The sequence below is a fragment of the Manis pentadactyla genome, chromosome 19 (genome assembly GCF_030020395.1).
Source record: "Manis pentadactyla isolate mManPen7 chromosome 19, mManPen7.hap1, whole genome shotgun sequence".
Lineage (NCBI taxonomy): Eukaryota > Metazoa > Chordata > Mammalia > Pholidota > Manidae > Manis > Manis pentadactyla.
The window spans coordinates 2,443,549-2,457,174 of NC_080037.1; the positions used below are offsets into that span (position 1 = coordinate 2,443,549).

The following is a 13,626-nucleotide window of genomic DNA, read 5'->3' on the forward strand; positions in this document are numbered from 1 at the left end:
AAAACCCAAGAGGTTCCTGCCTGGGAAGAGTGACTTCACCGTCATTATGAGGGACAAGTCAGCATCTGAGGGGGGCAACTTCACCCAGTGACCTTCCACAATGTGAGCCGACAACTGGAGGGAATTTCAAAGCGAAGGGGCAAAATGACAACCCATTCTGTGTGTCACAAACAGAACAAGAGACTGGAAACCAGGAGTGAAACCTGCCAGGGGTGTTACCAAAACTACCCCCTTGAACTAATGATACTTTGGAAAATCCCACCCATCACGTTGTTTACAAATTACCGTTTTCTCAAACACTGACTGTTCATTTTGACAGAGCAGACCTATATTGTCTACACATTGCAGACACCGTGTTGGGTGTAAAGGTGACGCTGACAGGCCCTGCCCTCTAGAAGCAGTCAGTGGCTGATATATACAAATAACCATACATAGGCTTTGACAGTTGGGGGTACTTTTGTGATGTGCGTCAGGAATCTTGTCTGTCTTTATCTAAAAAGATGGGCTCCCTCTGGTTTTGTGTAGAATCCTTATAACTTGAGTCTGGTTCCATTGGTACATGGCCCTTGCTATGTAGGCATGATGGTAGCAATGACGATGATGAAAGAGAAAGAGAAGAGGATGACTTCCACACTGTCAGACAAAGACCAAGGCAGAGAAAGATTTTTCCCATAGTTTGGAGACCTGAAGTGTGCTGCCTGCCTCCCACCCCCATGTACAAATTGATCTGAATCACATGAGAAGAATACCAGCAGCTTCTTAGAAACATTCCAAGGTATTTACTGAGTAAGATGATTGTATTTTAGTGGTGGGAGGAGGGAGATACTCAGCTGGTCTCCTTGTGGCCTTTCCAAGGCCTGGCATTGCTGGGGGACACTGGCCTGGTCCTGGTGCTGGCTGGACCCAGGAGCCTGCTCCCCCACCTCCCGGCTCCTTCTAGTTCTGGCTTCCCAGGGCAGATGGATGTCCTGGCCTCGGCCTCTCAACCAAGACCCAGCAGGTGGTACAAATGAGTCTAAGGACTCCCCCCAGCTCCGAGGTGCCTCTGTCTCCACGGATTTACACTGTTGAATCTATTCCTGGAGCATCTTTCTGGGAACCTCTGTCCATGGTGAGTACAAAGAGCTTCCAGCCCAAGCTCAGTTGTCCTTAACTGCTGCGCTTCACAGAGAATTTCCACATGAGCCAGGGTTCCTGAAGATACCGTTTTAGAAACTGCAGCAGGTTTGCTGGCAAAGCTCACGTTACGTAATGCTATAAACTCTTCTCTTCCCCAGCTGACCACCGTCTTCTGAAGAGAGTGGAAATGCAATAAGCACGGCCACGCAGCTGTGCAAGAACCAGCTCGCGCTCCGCAAAAGCCGTGTTGATTTGACTGACTTGCAGGGCACCAAGCAGCCAAGTAGCCAGCGATGCAGTTCCTGGGAGAGGCAGCAGGTGGCAGCATCTCCCCTGAGGTTTTAACAAGCGCCTCCAGGCTTGGGCTGGTGCTCCAGGCAGAGGAGAAAACCCCGCCTCACATGTCTGTGCACATACGTATGTCCATATAGACATTCCTGCAGCGTCTTTTCAGATGGGGCTGCTTCTCAGCCCTTCTCTGGGCAGATGAAGCAGGCTGTGCGGCTATTCGGAACACCCTTTGGCTGGATCCTCCAGGAAGCAGTAAGTGCGGGACGACCCCGCTGTCTCAGGCCCAAGCAGGCATAGGGTGGGCACAGCGAGGAAGAAGGCTGGGAAGACCCTTTCCTGCTCTGTGCACTGGGGTAGAGGGGCAGCCAGAGAGGGACCCTCGAGTCAGGCCTCCCACGGTGTCAGGCTCTAGGGCGCCTACAGGTGTGAGGCGGGAGCCCGGGACTGTGGGCAGCAGCAGCCTCCGCACAGCCCAGCCAGACAAAGCTGGCTTTTCGTATTATTTCTATGTGAATTTTAAAAGGTGATAAAGTCATAGATCCTGGAAATAATGTCTTTCCTACTTGTAAGCAGCCTGTCACTCCGGGCAGGACTGCGCCTCTGAGATGCACCCCTCTCTTCGCCCAGCCCCTGGCTGGCATATGCTACTTAACTGCCCGGCATGCCCCTCGGGTGAAACCTGCTGATTTATTTCTCCCAGAGCCACTGAACTAACCTGACTCATTTTGCTTTTATTCCAGGGAATGAAATGTCCCTGTCCAGCCCCCATCATCTGTCTGGCTAGTGTCTGTGTCCCATTTTGCAAGTAAGAAAGCAGGCTCAGTGTGGTGCAGGGACTTTCCAGGGCCCAGGCCAGGTCCGGGGGGCAGCCTCCCAATGCCATGGGCCAGGCCTGCTGCCCAGCATGGGCACCAAGCCCGGACGGTGAGGTCACAAGGAGATGCCGACCCTCTGTAAGGAGAGCTTGTTAATGTATTTTCTCATAGCGTAGCCTGTGAAGCACGTGAGCCACAGAAATGTAGTATCAGCACTTGAAGAGGCCTCAGCAAACCCTCAGTGTTTACAAAACTGCTCCCTGGGGGTTTCGTCCCAGAAGAAGCCCCGTGTTAGGTGTGTGGGGCAGCAGATGGGGCTCTAGCTGCCTGCCCGCCCACCTTGACCCGGAGCAGCCATGAGTTCTGCTCCGCTGATGGGCCTCTGCTGGTAAGCCTCGGGGGAACATGGCTTGAGAATCACCGCTCCGCCCCAACTGCATGCTCACTCTATAGCTTGTCCAAGTCCACACCTGCACCCAGTGTTTCTCGTCGGGGTGCTGGTTCCCGAAAAGGAAGGGGGGACAGGGGTGGATGTAGTGGGATTTGGGAAGGGAACTGTCTTTGGCTGGCCTGGTCTCCTCCAGGGTTGGCTTCCCAGGCTGGATGCAAATTCATCCCTGGCAGGGAGCATGACATCAGAAGGGTCTCCAGCTGCTGGGATAGGGTGCTAAGTTATTCCTGCAGCTGCAGTCCGGTGAGTAAGGACAGGTGAGTGGATGCACCAGGAACCTGCTGCTGGCTACGGCCTGGCCTGTGACCTGTGACTCTGTGACTCGGAGCCCAGAGCCTTTATTATGTCAACACTGGCTATTTATATCCGAGGCCGTGAGGCTCCTGTGTGCTCAGGGTCCCTTCCAGCATCCAGAACAATAGCCCGTCTCTACAGGGCTGTCACAGAACCACGTGACCGTCTCCCACTACGGTTCTGCCTTCTCTAAGTGTAGCCCCTCTTTCCAGGCACCTTCTCCACATGGAAGGTGGCGGAAAACAGACCTGGGAGAAAAGCAAACTCCTGTGACTCCCGGACGCAGCCCCGGCTCTTTGCAGAGACTCTCGGGCTTGGGAAGCAGGGCTCCTGGCCTTGGTGAATCACAGAGGAGAGAGAGAAGGAAGTAGCCTAGTTTTCAAAGTAAAGCATTCAGAAGAGGCGATTGGTCCCTACATCTGCTCAGAGCCGAAGGCAGCCCCGCTTACCTCCTCGCCATTCTGGCCCAGCTCTGCCTTGGGCGGGAACAGGGGGAGGGAGCAGGGCGGTTTCCTTCTCGCTGGCTTACTGGCTGGTGTCTGGGGGGAGATGACCGACAGACACACAGGGAGAAAGAGAGAGAGAGAGCTCTGATCAGGCAACAGGGAGGAAGAGGAGGAGGGAAGGTGGTGTCAGGATGTTTGGGGGTGTCTGCAGGAGGAGAGGATGGAGGGGGCACGGCACATCTCGAGGCTGCCCGTTAACTGCATACATTGAATCTAACGCACTGTCCCCCGTGTTGACTTGAGCCTCTGCTCTCAGGCCGTGGCCCTGCCTGCTGGGAAAGTACCCTCTTCACCTGAGATTCACTGGCCCAGAACACCTCAGGGTGACACGCCCAGCTTCCATGCTCTGCCCATCCATCCCAATTCTTCACCCCTTATGACATTCCCGTCCCGTCTAGAAACTGTGGACCAGTTTTGCAGATGAGAAAACAAAAGCCCAAAATAACGCGCTTAGGAGAGCAGACACTGCGCTCAGGCCCCAGTGGCCTGGAAAAGCCTCCCCCCACCTGGGGTGCCCTGGTCTCATTTCACTGCCCAGGGGCTCTTCCTGCTGTGGACCTCAAGGAAATGCAGCTCAGCAGCCCTGGGGTGGCTGCACTGTTGTGCCCACTGTTCTCTCTGGAAGGCCTCCTCCGGTCCCTGGTTCCCTGTCCTTCCTGACCGCTGACCTCTGGCTGAGTGCACGTCCCTCGAGGCCTCTGCCTTCTCAGTCGGAATCGCCCCCACGTTCCCCTCCTCCTGACTCCTGGGCTCTGGGGCAGGAGCCCTGCTCGCGTCCTTTCCATTCTGAACCAGTCTGGCCGGGCACAGCTGTGCGAGGCCTGGTCCCTCTCAGTGGGTGGTCAAGGTGGACATGACTCGGACCACATCCTTCCTGCACTCTGCCCTGGGTCTCCCCCCTACCCCGTGCCCCGCAGAGCGTAAGCCTCCCCCTGGTCTGGAAGGACCCTGCACGGCCTGCGGCAGGGTGACATTCCTCACAGTCGGGCGGACCCCTCTCTGGTTCTCTTCCTAATTTGGTAATTACCAAGCCTCTGCCCTCCCTCCCCTCTGAGCCGGACCCAGACTTCTCCTTCCTCCGGCCCCCTCCTCGCAGAAGAGGGGCTGCCTGACTCACCTCTTTTGCAGCAGCTGCCTGCTCCCTGAACCGCCCAGCCAGCTGGGCCACCGAAGGGGACGCTGAGTTGTCCACGCTGGTGTTGGGGTCTGCCGGCCTTTCCTAGCAAACCAAGGGGAAGCAAATGTCAAGCAGCCAGCATTCACCCAGTTCTTCTCAGGGTCCCCGCCAGGCGCCCCACAAAGCTCTTGTTTGCAGCCACCAGTGATGCCCGACAAGGAGGTTTTTAATGGAATTTGCAACTGGCTCCTGCATTCAAAGATTTTTAAAACCGTTGGGCAGCCACCTCCGTGAATATTTACAATGTGCTCAGCCCTGGGCGTGGCTGTGGGGCTCTGGAGGGGAATAAAGCTGGGCCCCGTCTTGGAGGGGTGCCCAGGGACCAGGGAGGCTGTTACAGAGCCTGAGTCCCCCATTACGAACGCCCGGGCTGAAAGGGGGTGGGTGATCAGTGACAGCCTAGGAGTCTCCTTCCCGCGGTCCGACAGCCTTAGAAAAATGGGGCTGGAAACATGCCCTGGAGAGAGACCTTCATGGGTATGACACGGGGAGCAAATGCCCTTTGCTGAACTTCCAGCACGGATGTGAGTCCTGTCTTCCCCACGTAATGGAGCCTTTACTCTATTTCCAAAGTGCAGGGACAAGGCCTGGCCCGGCACAAGCACTCTGGAGGGGCTGCCCTTACCGTGGGCACCAGGTCGTCCGAGAGCCCCCTGAGGCAGCTTGGGCATCTGCGCGTCACCTGACTGGCCTCCAGAGAGTCCTTGCTGAGACCATCTCCTGACCCCACCCCCCACGCCCGCTCCTTTCTACTGAAGGAGGCACTGGGAAGGTGGTCAGGGTCGCGAGCCTGTCCCTGCCTGCCCTCTGCCAGCATGTGTGCCACCCACTACAGGGCCGCCCTCTCTGACAGGTGCCTTCAGGCCCCCTGAATGCGCCACGGTGAGCCTGGACAGCGCCTGTCCGACACGCTGTCACCCAGACACAGGGTGAGTCAGCGAGGGCTGTGAATGGCCACCTCACTTCCGCCTGGTCACACACCTGGTTTTAGTCATGTTTTTAAATGTCCAGTCCCAGAGACATTAGGCTTCTGTTTATCGAAACCGAAATGATGGCATTTCTTACACAGACTGTAAACTCCCCCCACTACGACCTCTCTTCAGTTTAGCCTGCAGCTGGGAGGGGCTGGGCAGCAGCTTGCCTGAGAAGGCCCATCTCATCTCTCCAGGGCTCATGGACACCAGGACAAGGTATGCTCCCCTCCAGCTGCAAGCTGGCCCCATGCACGCAACACACATGTGTGCACATGCACACACACACACATACATGTGCACATGCATGCACACACACACTTCCTAGACTCTCCTTTTTGTGCTGAAAGTGTCTCCAAGCTCTCCAATCTGGGTGCTCCCCTCAAAGTGTCACTGGCCACACTGATTGCCGCCCCTGGAGCAGGGGGCAGTCCCCCGCCCCCACTAAGCTCTGGCTAAGTTAAGTACACGGGGGCAAAGCTTTATGAAGAAGACCGATTATGGGGGCCATGGGCCTGTGCGCACAGCTGGGGCACCCACACCTGTCAGACTTCCACACCTGGAGTGTCAGGGTGAACAGAGCAAACACCATGGCCCTGGGACAACGAGGCTCCAGGGGCACTGCGGGGATGGAGCCCCTGGGCCTGTCCTGTCCATCTGTCTGACTTCCCGCCCCCACAGCAGGTCAGTCTCCCTCCGACGCTATTTACGGCTCGGGTCCTGCTGACAGAGCATTTACCCCGGCTCCCAAGGCGCCAATCGCTGGTGGTGCAGAAGATACATTCCAGATAAAAATAGAGCTCGCTGTACAGGAATCAAATACTCCTCCCCAACTTCCCTGACTCGGAACTGGGCTTGGCACGGGGCTCAGAAGCCAGACGATTATGAGTCCTGGAAGCATGGCGAGCTTAATGGCTGGGTTGCGGGGAGATCACTGTACATCTGAGTTTGTTTACCTGGAGCCCAGTGGATGGATTTTCTAAGGTTGCCAACGCCTGCTGAAGCCTAGCGAGTCCACTCACCACCAGCCCCTCTCCAGAAGCTTCTCATTCTATGTTGTGGGACACTGACTGAGTATTGCCCTCTCCCAGTTGGTCACACTGAAGCCCAGAGAGGGCAAGTAACTTAGCCAGAGTCACACAGGAGAAGCCAGACAGAATAATCTGCGAAACATCTGTCTCCAGTGCCTGACGATCCAGCGATGTATATCAGTTAAGCAGCATAATTTGTGAAGGTGCTTCGAAAGCTGTAAAGTATGTACAGGCCCATCTCGGTTCATTGTGCCTCACTGAGTCATGCTCTGCTCCCCACTGAAGGTTTGTGGCAACCCTGAGTCAAGCATTTTTGGGCACCACTTTTCCAACTGCATTTGCTCGCTTTGTGCCTCTGTGTCACATTTTGGTAATTCTCATGTTTCAAACCTTCATTATTATCATGGTTGCTATGGGTGATCTGTGATCAGTGATTATGACTCTCTGAGCTCAGACGATGGCTAGCATTTTTTAGCAAAACGTATTTTTGAATTAAGGTATGTACTTTTTTTTAGACATCATGCTATCGCAACTTAATGGACTTCAGTACAGTAAACCTAGTTTGTATATGCACTGGGAGACCAAAAAATTCATAGGATTTCTTTATTGTGACACTTGCTGAATTGCAGTGGTCTGGAACCAGACCCGGAGCATCTCTGAGGTTTGCCTGTGCAAACAGTGAAGTTATTATTAGCCGCTGGGTTGCACAGGTGCAATGGAAGAAGCATGGCCTCAGGGATGGACAGGGGCTAGTGGCTCAGCTTGTGTGAGGCTTTGCCTGGATTTCTGTCTTGAAATTCTATTGGTACAACTGCTAACCTCCTGCAGCAGTTCACCGGCACCCACTTCAGCCCTGCGGAGAGACTAGCAGTAGCTCTGTCCCCCAGGAAGCTGTCCTGCTAAGACCCTGCTCTTCCTCTGTTTTCTAGTTCTGAGGAGGATGTCAGGGTCCCCGACTTCCCTGGGTGCCCTCAGCCCCCCTCTAAGTGACCTTTCGTCTGTTGCTAGGATGTCCGTACAGTATTTAACACAGAGCCTGGAACATAAGAGGTCCTCATTGAAGGCTGCTTTCTTCCCCACCCACCCCAACCCGGCCTGGCAGGGCCTGGGCACCCGCTCCCAGAGTCACTCCCCACCTCCCCCTGGACCACGCCCCCAGCAGGTCCCACCCTGCCCTGCCCGCACCCCGTCAGGGTCTTGAGCACTGTTTTAACCTCAGCTCATCCTGTCTTCTTGGACCAATAGCCATGTCTTAAATCTGTCTTCTGGACTCATTTTCCTTTGCATCCTGCTTTGGTTGACCCTCGTCTTTATGATTGCAGGCCTCTACCTATCTTCCTAAGCCCAGACGGTGCTTACTGAGCCCTCCCCGTTGCCATTCCGGCCTGGCTCTGCCAGCCAGCTTGGAAACCACTCCTGTGGTTCCTGTCTGACTGCTGAGGCCAAAAGAAAATCACCTCTGGTGTTTGCTTTCCATTCCATGGGACGTTCTCCTGAGAACTGAGGGCCCCTGTGTCTGGATAGCAGGCAGCTTCCCCCACGCTGTCGCCAAGCTGAGGAAATACATTCCGGACACTGTTGACCATCCGCAGAGTGGAGTCTTTGTGTCCGGCCCCACTGGGCTCTGCCTACCTCCCTGGCGCCACCCTTATATTTCCATCCTCCTCCTCAGTCCAAGAGCTAAGTACTTAACAGTCTTTGGTCCCTGGGGAGGCCTCCTCACCTCCAGCTTGGGAGCAGAAGCACGGAGAGGGTTCTGCCTGGGGTCTGAAGAAGCCCTGCCCTTGGCTACAGGAAGATTCTCCTGATCACCAGAAACAGGCCGGACAACCCAGAGCCTCAAAAGTACAGGTATGCTTGCTTCTCTGCTCTTCCAGAACCACGATGGGTCCTAAGACCATCATGTAAGGTGCTCACCCTTCCAACACCACCTTATTAAACAGTCATTTCAAAAGGATCAACAGGCAGTCTCTCTGGGATGTGACAATGTTCTAGAGTCTTCTTTTACACACTTACCTTTCACTGACTTTGCAGTTCATCCCAACAATCAGCCACTACCATCCAGGATAGTGGAAACCGCAGGGCTGGGAGCCAGGTAGGCCCATCTGACCCACCTGCATAGAGCAGCTGCTGGTGGGGGGTGGGGGGGGGGGCACTATCCTTACAGCCCCTAATGCACTTTCTATAATTCTCACAACACCTCTTCTAGAAGAGGAATTGGCCACACTTGCTAAGTTACTTGCATTCAAATTAGGAGGTGCCGGCGTTACCTGGATTCCAAAGTTCTAGCTCTTTCCAGAACAATGTGCTGCTCCCTTAGCTCAAGACCTTTCCCGGGAGAGCGCCTTCCTCAGGCATCAGCATCTTATTCTCTTACCAATAACATTTACTGCTCTAGACCCTGGGGTGTGACAGTGAACAAGGCATAGTTGCCCTTTAGGAGGTGCCATTCCAGCAAGGGAGGCAAACAATGAACCTAAACCGCGGTAACCAAGTAAGACAGCTTGTCCAAGCCTAAGAAAAAGGTGAAGTATCTTTTATCTGTGGGGCTGTGGGACGACATCCCCAGGGAGGGGTCATCTCAGTTGGGGAAAAGATGGCAGGAAACTGTTCTGGGCAGAAGCACAGAGGGGTTGACAGGCCTAGGGGCATGTGTGCACAGGAGACAGAAGGCGAGGGGGAGGGCCAGAGGTGGTTCCGGGCCCACCACGTGCTGACTTGGGGACCCGGGCAAGCTATTCGTATTTTATCCCGAGTGACTGGAGTATCATTTGGAGGGTTCCCTGGCGGGATGTGATGTCGGGAGGCCGTCCATGGAGGATGGACAAGAGTGGAGGCAGGGACCCCGTGGGCCCCAGGCTTCAGCCGCAGATGGGGAGAAAGGGGGCTGGCGGTGGGCTGGGCATTACCGCTGCACTGGGCGTTAGGGAAGGCGGGCGGTCACGGGTGACTCTGCGTGCTTCCCACGGACAGCAGTCTGTCTGCAGGGTTTTTCCTGGTTGGGAAGGCTTGTTGGGGGCGTTGGTGGAGGGAGGTGAGAGTGAGTAGTTCTTTCTTGGTTGTGAAAGTTCCAAATGCCCATTCGACATCAAGTGGAGATGCAGTGGAGGGAGTGAATATACCCCCAGCCTGGAGTTCAGAGGCACCCAGGTAGGGAACACGGCTCTGAGAGTGGCTAGCGAGGGATGGCACGCTAAGACACAGGACTGGGTAAAATCACAGGACAGGTGGCATAGGATAGAGAAGCAGCCCAAAGAGGAACCCTGGGTGCCCTCGGGATCGGCGCCGGGCTGGCCTTCACGCTCAAAGGTGAGCGAGTGCCACTCCCCTGCTTCCAATGGGAGCCTCGTCTGGAGGAGCCGGCGTCAGATTTCCTTGGCTTGGGCGGCAGAGGGTGACCGAGGGGGAGAAGTCCCGGAATGCCGCCAGAAAGAAAACCCTGTGCTGTCCACCCGCGCCGTTGGGCCATCTACTCGTCCTTCCTCGAGCATCCGCCCACACCGTGGAAGCTTCTGGGGTGACAGTGATGGCCCGGGGAGGGAGCAGGCCTTTGTGGGGGAGGTGGACGTAGAGGGGAAGTGAAGGAGCAGAGACAGCAGCCAGATAAGGAGGGGCCGTAGAAACCAGTGCACCTGGGTACTGATCAAATATTTCCGTAAGACCCAAAAAGTCCCAAATAGCCTCTATTAGGCCCTTGTAGGCTCTACGTCTGTGACAACGTCAGGGCCTTGGCCTCAGATTCCTCCCCAGGGAAGACCCAGGTAAGGCACTGTGCTTTCACAAGGGACCCAGGGACCCAGCCAGAAGCGGGACCCTCCTGAGCGCCTCTGGGCTTCCCATTGTCTCTCAGGACAGGGTTTGACAGCTCTCTGCCAGGGCCACAGCCTGCCCGCTTAGGATCAGTGCAGCCCGCAGCGCAGGTGCCGGGCATCCAGGTGGCTGGCAGGCCGCGTGGAGGCCGCAGAGGTGGGCTCAGTGTCTGGTGCTTTTCCAGGGACGACAGACAAATGGGAGGGAGATGCTCATTCTAAATTGTCATTAGAGTGATGGGGTCTTACAGGTGTGCTTTGGGAGATAACATGTATGAAATTTCTCTATAAAACCTGTCAACTGTTGTACAAGCATAAGGAAAAAAATCACTTTGAGTCTGGTGGAGTTGGGGATGCTCGGGGACAGTACGACAGAACTGGAAAGAACAATTTAGAGGCAGCCCTGGGCTGTATGTTGGGTGTGGACCTGAGCCTCAGTTTCCTCATTTGTAAATGAAATTATTAATATACATCAGCCTTTGCTGCAACCCGACATGCAACCCCGGCCTGTTTCCTGGAGGCTGACCATCCTTCGTCCATGGACACCAGGAAGTGGCCAATATCCCCAGGGTCCCCACAAGATTCAGAAGTAGCTTTGTGTGTCCTGGGAAGACTGCACAGTGCATAAAGCTCTACAGAGCACAAAGCTTAGGCTTTGAGCCAGACTTCCTGGGTTCAAATCCTGGCTCTGCCTTTATTAGCTCTGTGACCTTGAACAAGTCACCCAAGTATTTTGTGCCTCAGTTTCTATCTGTAAAGTGGGCATGATGGTGACACTACCCAGGATACATGGCCATTGGAAGGATTTAATGACCTTATGCACGTAAATGCTTAGGGCTCCATAACTGTTAGCTATCATTAAAGGTTGGCTGTGAGGGCAGCAGCCACCCTGAATCCGCCAAGGGAGTCCAGGCTCTCATCTGGTCTCTGCTCAGCTTTTCACCCCCTCTGGGTCCCGGGTCCCAGCGATCCCAGGGGGAGCCCCAGCTGGCTAAGATGTGCTCCCTGCTGCTCTCTGTCCTTCTTAGTTCAGGAGTGGCCACCCTGACTCAGCCATTTCGGGGGCCTATTTTATTACCAAAGCAGACGGTTAGCAGACACGCCATCCCTAAGCATTCAAACCACCCCTGAGAAACGATGTGCACAGCAGCTAGCAATTATACAATAAGCAAAGTTTAATTTTATGGCTTTTAGGGTCATGGCATAGGCTATGAGTATATACACTTTGCAGCGGTCCAAAGCTCTGTGCCACATCAAAGAGCTAAGTCAGACCGCAAGTCCACACACGCTCACCGAAGAGTGGCTACCCAAGGTGCAGCAGATCGGCCAACAGACTATTACGCAGACATGCAAAGGGGACAAGCACGACAGCATGGAGGAACCTTGCAGACATCACACTGACTGAAAGAAGTCAGACACAAAAAACCACGCACTATATGATTCCATTTACAAGCAATGCAATAAGCCAATCCCTGGAGACAGAAAGTAGATGCGTGGTTGCTCAGAGTTGGGAGGGGATGAGAAGACAGGGTGGTAAAGTGACAGCTGCAGGCCAAGGGTTTCCTCTTTCTGAGGCGATGGCGTGCTCTAAAGTTTACTGTGGTGATGGCTGCACATATCTGCACATATACCAAAATCCATTGCAGTTCACACTTCAAATGGGTGAATCGCGTGATGTGTAAATTATATCTCAACAAAGCTGTTATCTAAAAAAAAAGTCACCCTTACATGCAGTCTGAAGGGCTGCTGGTCTGGGGTGGAGAAGCCAGTGGAGAGGAGCTGGCCACTTCCCGCTTCCTGACCCCTCCCGCGCGTTTGAGCCCCCTCCGGCCAGCACGCCTAGCAGTGGCAGGCACATCTAACTGTCTCTTCCCGCCTGCTGCTGGAGTGGCAATCAGGTGCTGCGTAGGTTTGTGAGAACAGAATGAGTTTGATGTCAAGCACCCAGTGACACTTAGGAGGCACTCAATCCATGGCCGCTCACTTATTCATTCATTTGGTGCATATTTATTGAACACTTACTATGTGCCTGCCACCGGCTAACTGTGGGGATATGATTTTGAATGCTCATGATCATGGTGCTCAGGGACCTTCCGGTCTAGTTGAAAGACAGACTTGTAATAAAACTACCATAATGTAGAAAGACCATGGCTGTAATCGGGAAATGTATGACGCTGCAGTGGAAGCTTAGGGTGAAGGGGCACTTAAGAGGCCTGAGTGAATCAGGGGAGGCTTCACAGAGGAAGTGATGCTTTAGCAGAGTCTTGAAGGATGCATAGGAGCCTTCCAGGCGAGGAAGTGGGGGTGACAGGCAGAGGAGAGGCCAAGCCCCAGGAGCAGGAGGCTGACTGGCATGTGCCAAGTGTGAAAGTGCAGAAGGGTACAGTGTCTTTGGGAAACTTTAGGTGGGTCAGGACCGTCTCAGCAGAAACTGGATGGTAGAGGGGCAGAGAAATAGGAGGGTGAGGCATATCCAAGCTTTCATTCAGGCCCTCGCACTTACTAAGCTGCACAGATGACTGAGGATGAGTTGGTTTCTCTGCGTCTGTTTCATCACCTGTAAAATCGTGTTGGCAGCCCCATCTCACTGCTGTGATGAGCAGAACGCGAGACAGTAAGGCTGCTCACAGCCAGCACTTGCTGTGAGCTTCCTCTGTGCAGGCTCACACCTCCAGGGCTCAGCGCCCACACGGGCTGTGCCTGGGGAAAGCTGGTATGCCGAGCGTGTGTGCTCCGCAGGCCGGGTGAGCTAGTAAAGCATTTCGGCCAGGGGAGCTCTGGGCTTTGGATTTGCTGTTCAGGAGGATAACTCTGGAAGCCGATAATGCAGTGACATATATTTCAGTCCATTCAGGCATCCCGGGCGTCGGGAGGGACGCGGGGCCACTCTGCAGGCAATGCTTAGTAAGCCCTGAGCATCGTCTTGGATCTGCCCCTTTATCGCGTGACCTTGGTCAAGTCACGTGAGCCCCTGAAGCCTCAGCGCTGCCTGCGCAGTGGGAATAACCCCTGCCTCCCTCATCGGGTGGGTGTGGGCCTCCAAGGACACAGTGAATGAAGGGAGCCGGGTGGCAGGCAGGATGGTCCCGTCTGCACGGCCAGGGCTTACAGGCTGCTGGGCAACAGGCGATCGAAGAAGTAAGGGAAGTGCGGCAGGTCGGT

General features: G+C 54.8%; 1 protein-coding gene across 4 annotated transcripts in view; it reads right to left on the reverse strand.

Moving 5' to 3' along the window:
* RCSD1 (RCSD domain containing 1) overlaps positions 1-13,626 on the reverse strand; it is a 60,587-nt gene that overhangs the window by 14,293 nt on the left and 32,668 nt on the right. For all 4 annotated transcript variants that reach the window (XM_036897893.2, XM_036897618.2, XM_036897968.2 and 1 more), the window contains exons 2-3: positions 4,594-4,695; positions 3,420-3,509 (exon numbers count right to left, since the gene is read on the reverse strand). In XM_036897893.2, the coding sequence (XP_036753788.2) occupies positions 3,420-3,509; positions 4,594-4,695 (192 nt within the window). The remainder of the gene's footprint in view (positions 1-3,419; positions 3,510-4,593; positions 4,696-13,626) is intronic.